At 37.4% G+C, this 8,910-nt stretch overlaps 1 protein-coding gene across 1 annotated transcript; it reads right to left on the bottom strand.

The window, feature by feature from the left end:
- Positions 1–5,289: 5,289 nt before the first annotated feature.
- LOC111044129 (innexin shaking-B) lies at positions 5,290–8,383 on the bottom strand (the record flags this gene model as incomplete). Its single annotated transcript, XM_039445397.1, is given in 2 exon segments — positions 5,290–5,541; positions 8,188–8,383. Coding segments are annotated over 2 exon segments (422 nt in total), but the record flags the coding sequence as incomplete, so codon positions are not given.
- Positions 8,384–8,910: the final 527 nt, after the last annotated feature.

Below are 8,910 nucleotides of genomic sequence, written 5' to 3'. Positions count from 1 at the left end.
TAGCTTTCCCAATGTGTGAACACTGTCATAGGAATCAATGGTTTTCATCAAGTAGTTTAGAATATTATTGGAAAACAGAGCTTTTCCGGATTTTTTCCCACTTCTCTCTCTTCTTCTTCTTGTGAAGTGTATATAAAATATAATTGATTATTTTAAACAAGAAGAACATTTAATATTACATCAATGACCTGTATCAGCTACTGTCTATAGAAGGCATTGACAAGACAGAGGATCGAAACAATGAAATAATTTTTAAACATTACCTTATGAGAAACACAAATTAAAATACCTGAAATGACCTTTTTAAAAGTGATAACTAACCATCCTAGACTTCATCCATGCTTAAGTTAGCCTACCCGTATAGGTTGGACCTTCTCGTACTGGTATAAATAATATTGAAAAGTTATTTCAGAATAAATCCATTGAAATTGCTCATTTTTAAATAGGATTTCTATTTTCCTATCATGTTTAAAGGAAATTGGAATAGAATACCTACCAAATAACTCAATTTCTGTTGTTTTGAAATTCAGATTGTTGTATCACAGCTTTTTAAACTAACCGCCATTTCAGGTTTGTATAAAAATAAAAATATGATCTCAGTCATGAAAGCAAATTTTTGAATCAAATTATGAAAAAATATATTTTCTTGATCAATTTGACATTAAATTCAAGGAAATGATAATTATTGGATTAAATTTAATGGGATGAATTGAGTAACAGCTGTGTACAGTCAGTGGGAAAATGAAGAGACTTGCAACGTTTTTCTCCTATCTTTCTTCATTGCCATTATAACGTGGACCTCACTATAGTTACATTCTATTCATACCATACCATTTCTGTGCCCTCCACCCTTGAACAATTTTCCCTTCACTATCCTCCCGAAACACTTCCTAGATCATCCCATCTACACTATCCGCCAAAACCCTTCCTAGACCATCCCCCCATCTTTCTCTATCCTTCTTCAACTAAACCCTTCCTAGTCAATCCTTCCAGTATTCTCTATCCTTTTCCATCCATCCACAAACCCTTCCTAGACTATCCCCCCATCATCTCTATCCTTCTCCAACTAAACCCTTCCTAGACAATCCTTCCAGTATTCTCTATCCTTTTCCATCTATCCACAAACCCTTCCTAGACCATCCCTCTATCATTCTCTACCCTTCTTCATCTTTGGTAGAGAGTTAGTGGGGAGGATATTTTTAATATTCTTTCTGAAGAATGGACATTGATATGTCCAAAGCTCCGCCAATTTATGAAGATGCATAACAATATAATATCTATAGTTATTATATTACAAATTACTTTTTCATCATATACAGTTCAATAATTATTTTCTTAGTCTATATTATGTAAATTCATCTATAATTTTGCTGTATTGTAAGCTATTGTATATAAGTGTATAAGCCAGTATATTGTAATCTACATAAATAAAGTACTTAATCAATCAATCAATCTATTCACCATCCCCCTAAACCCTTACAGTATTCTCTATCCTTTTCCATCTATCCACAAACACTTCCTAGACCATCCCTCCATCATTCTCCATCCTTCTCCATCTATTCACCATCTACCTAACCCTTTCAGTATTCTCTATCCTTTTCAATCTATCCACAAACCCTTCCTAGACCATCCTTCCAGCTTTCTCTATCCTTCTTCATCTACACGATAAACTCAAACCCTTTACAGTTTGCACCCTCCTACCCCATCTATCTGAAACCCTTCCTAGCCTGAGCGGACCCCAAGCGGACAAGATGTTGTGAAAACTTGGTTATTCGGCACCTATGTATCTAAATGTTAATCAGTAACAAGAGGTAGGGTATGTAGACACCTCAGTACAACTCGACTCTCCGTCATGTCAGACCACGACACGTCTCCATAGCCTAGCTCGTGTTTTAGTATCGACAATATTCACTCTCACACATTCTCACACATACTCACACTAGAACTCATATCGTACGCACGCACGAGAGTGTACAGACACGAGCGTGAGTTCAGAATCGTCAATATAATATTTGATAGGAGCAGCCGGGAAGCCTTACAAACTGTTGTTATCAACAAATGGTATACAAATTTTAGTCTTTTTCTGTTAGAATCAAATCTTCTTTTGTTTCTACCCTTAAGCCCCGCAACACACACACATAGATTTTTGTTCGTTCGGTATTTTGACGTCCTTATTAGATCAAACAGATGATGTTTGTTGAGCTCCGTTCAATCTAATAGAATTTATATGTATAATTTGACTATTTCACTCATTCCCAAACCCACTGTTGCAGCAGTTTTAGTTTTGAGTGACAAATCTCAAGATTAGCAACAAGTGACTTTTTCGAATATCACACTATTCTGTCATCATAAATTGGCAGTGTGCTTCAGTATGAACATTCATATTGAGTATCTGCGGAACTAAACACAGAGGGTGTTTCTAAACTTTCCTACCAAACAAAGACACTCAAAACTAAAACTGCTGCAACAGTCGTTTGGGAATGAGTGAAATAGTCAAATTATACATGAAATGAAAGATAATTTAATGTTCTACAATCTTGTAATCAGCACATTCTTGTCTCATCAATTGTTGAAAAGTTATTAGACTTGAAAAAGCAAAAAATATATGAAAATTTGGTTTTTCGAAAATACATCACTTTAGAACATAAGTATCTCGAAAAGTATCGGATTTATCGAAAATCTCTACGTAACAAAACTTGTAGGGAATGTATCAAGCTTCATTTTTATGTAGTTGATTATGTCAATAGAATACAATGTTTCCAAGATATAAGCATGTAAGTAATAAGTGGAAAATGCAACTTTCAATCCACCCTCATCACTTCAGCACATGATGCAGGGGTTGGGGTTTTTGATATGCTCACCTCCAAACTAGTCTCAACAAAGCTGCAAAGTCGAAAATTGTGTTCCAAACATTCCCTCCAACTTCGATTGTCAACTGATCTATTGTTGCTGAAAAGAAAATTTCACTCTCAACACTAAAACTGCTGCAACAGTCGTAGGGAAATGCGTAAAATAGTTGAAATATACATCAAATTGAAGATAATTTGATGCTATATCAGCTTATAATCAGCACGGAGTTTTTTCATCAATCTTTCACAACTTATTAGGCCGAAAAGATGAAAAAATTGGAGGCAAAGGTGTTTTTTGAAAAAATTTCCCACCTTCAAGAGCGGATATATCAGAAACTATGAGAGATATAGGAAATATGTAGAGGACAAAACTTGTTGGTAATTTTGTCAGCTTCAATTTTTTATGGAATAAAAATGTTCATATGATGCATAGTTTCTGAGATATATGCGAAAAATGAAAAAATTGTACTTTCAAACCACCCCCACTCCTTTAACACAGTGGGTAGGGGGTGAGGACTTTCGATATGTTAATCCTCTTACTATCCTTGAAAGAGCTGTGGAGTTGAAAATTGTTCCAAACTTTTCCCTCTATAATCTTTTGCTGACTGGACTAATATTGTAACTCAAATACATAAATCGGCGGTGTTTCAACAAACAATTGACGACTCTCTGAAAAGGATATGAAATTGAATTCTTTCCATCAACTCACGACCAGAGAGTATAAAATGTAATTACATTCTATACTATAATTCTATACAGTCTTTCATTCTAAAAAATGTAATTACATTCCTTACTCTCTGGAAAGGATATGAAATTGAATTCTTTCCATCAACTCACGACCAGAGAGTATAAAATGTAATTACTTCTATACTATAATTCTATACAGTCTTCATTCTAAAAAATGTAATTACATTCCTTACTCTCTGGAAAGGATATGAAATTGAATTCTTTCCATCAACTCACGACCAGAGAGTATGAAATGTAATTGCATTCTATACTGTAATTCTATACAGTCTTACATTCTAAAAAATGTAATTACATTCCTTACTCTCTGCTCACGACTGAAATGGCGAGAGGAGATTGAGGTGTGAAACTGAAGAGAGGAGGTTGGATTCAAAAAAGGTTGAGGAGCACATCCGATAGAGAACACAGAAATAGATTTATGATAAGTGTGTATGCAGTTTCGATAATGCAGAAATAGAATGCACTCTCTTTCATTCAACGCCTTGGCGTCTGGCGATCAAAGTTGTTCCAATTCGACAGATTTAATTGATAGTGGTAAGTGCTTTCAGTTTGTTAGCAAAGAAGAAAAAGAAGAAGAAGGAGGAGGAGGAGGAGAGAAGAAGAGAAAAGAAGAAGAAGAAGAAGAAGAAGAATAATAATAATAATAATAATAATAATATATATATATATAATCTACTTATCATGATTTCTATTTTGTGTAATGTATCCATTGGAAGACTAAAGAATTATTATTAAATAATTGAGAAATATAATTTCTTGCTTAATAAATTATAATTGATTATTTTAAACGAGTATAAACAGTTGATATTACATCAATAAACCTGTATCAGCTACTGTCTATAGAAGGCATTGACAAGACAGAGGATCGGCACGTTGTTCTATCTGCCATTATAATGTGGTCCTCACTATAGATACATAGAGTGCGCACCTTCAACCCATAGAGCTACAAGATAGATAGAGGTCTCACCTCACTGTAGTGGAATATTTCGGGAAGGCTTAAGTCATGCGTCCTGCATTCCACAATCAACCCATAGAGCTACTAAACACATAGAGTGCGCACCTCCAACCCTTAGACCAGTTAACGAGTAGACACGCCTCATTGTATTCTCTATTGAAAGTCGATGAAGCCAACATCTACTGCCATATCGCCCCATCGTGATGTCAGCATCGGATAGAAAACTTTCTGTAGAGTTTGTTTACATTGTTTTCATAGCAGATTGTGTCTATTTCAGCGGAAGCGCAGCGGGATTTTACCATTTTCTAATAATAAATTACTTCCATATGAAATAGACACATAAGAACGTTTTCTTTCCGATGCTGACGTCACGATGGGGCGATATAACAGTAGATGTTGGCTTTAGAGGCGAGACTTCCCAGCGTGTCTATTCTATAACTGGTCTAAGCTTCAACCCATAGAACTATAAGATAGATAGAGGTCTCACCTCGCTGCGTGGCGGGAAGGCTCAAGTCCTGAGTCCTGCATTTCACAATCAACCCATAGAGCTACTAAAACGCATAGAGTGCTCACCACTAACCCATAGAGCTATAAGATATATAGAGGTCTCACCTCGCTGCGTGGCGGGAAGGCGCAAGTCCTGCATCCTGCATTCCACAATCAACCCATAGAGCTACTAAACACATAGAGTGCTCACCACCACCCATAGAGCTATAAGATATATAGAGGTCTCACCTCGCTGCGTGGCGGGAAGGCGCAAGTGAATGTTACGCGTCCTGCATGTCGGTCTTGTGGTGGCCGAGCCGTGCTGCCAGTTCGTGCATGACGTCACGGAAGATGATGGCGTCTATGTTCTCGCCCAGCATGTAGAACAGGAACCAGTCGCCCATCTTGCTGCGACGCACTATCGCGTCGATCGCGTCCCGACGGATCAGTCGGAACCGGATGCGAAGCAGGTAGACGCGCATGCGCGGCGACAGGATTATTACTATCCTGTGGAGAGAAAAAAACGAAATTCAATTCAACCTATATTGAATTGAAACATTGGAATGAATACATACTAGTAAAAAAAGGTAACAAAATCCATTAAAATTTAATAGTTCTTGTTGGATCCCGGGTTCAATCCCTCTCATAACCAAAAGTTTTTTAACCAGATCACTCCAGATCATGGGCACGTTAAACTGTCGGTCCCGGCTGAAGTATGACAGTCGTAAGGCCCATTGACGGCTTAAATTATATATTCAGGCGGTGGGACCTTCCCGCAAGGGACCCCACCAACAAAAGCCATTCGAATTACTTTTTTTAGTTTTGTTGGAGTATTCACAGTATCGCATCTGTGAAGGAATTGTGCAATACATTATTATAATCTAAAATTATCAAACTATTGGAAGCATGATTGACCGAGTGAAGTGAGGTTTAAGATTCAAGTCGACGGTTTTGCATTTCTCTTTATGTTTATATGTTTATATTTTTGTTTATATTTATGTTCCGCCTTTACAGCAAAACACAGCAATAGATTTTCTTGAATTTTGACAGGTATGTCTTCCCTTTTTGAATTTTGCGTCTTGAATTTTTTGAATTTTTCGTATACATACGGTTTTTTTGAAATTTTGCATTTCAAGGATAATACAAGAGGAAAAGGAGTCTCCTTTGAACACAATGTTACCGTAAAAATCAGACATTACAATTATTCATCATAGATCAGCTGTCTACTGGACTATTAATAATACTACCCGTTCAGAAGCATCGAACATCTTGAAAATGTATCTTTCCATCAACGTTAGCAAACAGTTGTCTCCTAACTTTGTCTTCCCATAAGCTGAGGCCATGATTCTAGTTTGGAGTTTGGAGTTATTGGTGGAAAATCTTTTTATTTTACATTTTTCTTTTTTAATATGATGATCAAAATTGCAACAAATATTATTGAAAAGAAATTGATTTCTAAATCATGAAAAGTGAAAAATGAAGTTTGTAGGAAATCAGCATTATGGTAGGTTATTTATTTAATTTCAACACACCGATTTTTCGCCAACACGACAACACAGAATGTTCTCTGATGGGTTGATTGGATTGGCGTATCGACAGCAGCCAGACCTGACAGATAACAGCGCTCACACTCACATTCCGGGACGACACGTCACGGTACGATAGGACAGAAAGCTCTATGTTTATTTAAGATTTTTTCTAGTTTTTTAAATTGATAAATTATTTATCAATTTTCGAGAAAACATAACAACAGTTCAATGTAACTCACTGAGCGTGAGGTCTATTGTTCACAGAAATACTAGTAGATTGAGGTTCATTTGAGGGATTGATATCAGATATTGTATGTGTGACTGAATAGTAAAGCTCTAGACAGAGAACGATGCCTACCAATCGAATGATTCAAGCAGAGGAGTAGTATGTGTGAGCTCACCCACTACCTCCGTAAACAAAGCCGTAGTGCATTCGTGTGACGTCAGCACAGGTAGGGCTCCTACACCAATCAAAACACTAGCTGATATAGATCAGCTGAAATCAACGAATTTTTATTGGTGTGGGAGCCCTACCTGTGCTGACGTCAGACGAATGCACTACGGCTTCGTTTACGGTGATAGTGGCTTACCCTCCGCCCATAGAAAACAAAGGATCTTCACAAATCTCGTTTCTGTTCAATGGAGTAAAATTCCATTGAAAAGCAGAGCTCTAATTGTAATGTATGTTTTTATTTGGATGTTGTAATATAGTCATTATTATGCCTGACTGATGCTAACTTCATTATTCTCAGTGAGAGCAAATCATCATTATCCAGTGTGAATCAAGGTATAAAACTATAAGTATTGAATACACATTATAAATTAGGTCTCAGTATCCTCTCTCTAAAGGGCCTCATACACTAGGGAACTTGGATCGCCCTACTTGCTTCGGAACAAAGTTCGTGTAGGATTTGCCCACACGGTATAGGGGGAGAGTGTTTCAAAGTTTGCAGCTGCTGTGGGAAGAGAATATATTGAATATATAGAAATAGAATATATCGCCCTGGCGGACGAACTGAACAAAGTTTTCAATCCAGATTGAAGACCAAGTTCGTCACGAATTCGGTTCGCGGTTCGCCAATTTTCCACATACACTGGGGAACTTGGTTCTCGCGAACCAAGTTGGCCAATCCAAGTTTTCTAGTGTATGGGGCCCTTAAGCACATATCATGCTCTAAAATTCATACCTCATAGACCTAGTTCATAGATCTCTTTTTAGACCTATTATTCATAGACCTCTTCTCATTTCATTAGCTCAATTCCTTGTACTTTCTTAAACTCTTTGTACTATTAATATAACTGAAAGTTTAGAAATTTAAAATAGAGTTTGTACCCTACAGTACCTCTGTACAATATTTGTAATAATCGTGTCTTGTGTAGAAGACCTCTTGAAAAACTTCCCTCCTTCAGCTCAAGGGTTATAGATTCATATGGAGCATCTCCACTCCAATGCTTTGTACAGATTCGGGAATTAAAACAAAAGACGTACGCTTTTCATCATCTGATATTATGGAAAAAGCACCATATTTTGCATATTAGATGGCGCGTATTAAGTCTGTATGCAGTCAAGATGTTAATTTTGAGATGCAAGAGCTTGATTTCAATTTTTAGTTTGTTTGTTTACCTATACAAGACGACGCCGAGCGTGAGGACGCCAAGTATGAGGAACCAGAACCATAGGAAGATGTAGATCTTCTCGTTGACGACGTTGAGCGGGAGAATGCAGACGGCGTCGTGACGCTCCACTTCTCCGGAGACGCCATATTTGTAGAAAGTGCACTTGTCATGCGCGGGAAGATGAAGATCATGGGGTCGATGCGTCCTCCTGGTCTGACTCCATGAACGTCACCACGTCGATTCCGAACGTCAGGAACGCCCCGTCGAAGAACCGGTTCATCAGAACATTTGCCCTGAAACAGGAACGGTTATTGATCAAGGTTCATCAGGAACGGTTACAAATTGCTCAGGGATCATCAGATATAATAGGTTGGGCCAAATACCTTGAAGATGCATTATCTTTAGATCAACGATTATCTCTTTAAGGTCTTTGAGTTTGGCACAGCAACAAAGAATGTGAAGGTTTCATCAAGAACATTATTTGGCTTGGAACTGAGACAGTTACAAATATGTTGGGTTTGAGTGAGGATCATAAGGAACATTTGCCATGGAACAGGAACAGTTATTGATTGGATTTCATCAGGAATATCTGCTTTGAAACAAGAACGGTTACTATTTAGGGTTCATCAGAAACATTTGCCCTGAAACACCAACAAAAATCAAATTTAAACTGCGGCTTGCCCATAAATAGTCAACTTGAGTTTAAACCGTAGATCCTTGAACCGTAGAT

The sequence above is a fragment of the Nilaparvata lugens genome, unplaced genomic scaffold (assembly GCF_014356525.2).
Source record: "Nilaparvata lugens isolate BPH unplaced genomic scaffold, ASM1435652v1 scaffold6828, whole genome shotgun sequence".
Lineage (NCBI taxonomy): Eukaryota > Metazoa > Arthropoda > Insecta > Hemiptera > Delphacidae > Nilaparvata > Nilaparvata lugens.
The sequence above is the reverse complement of the archived record's forward strand: the minus strand, read 5'-3'. Positions and strand labels throughout refer to the sequence as shown.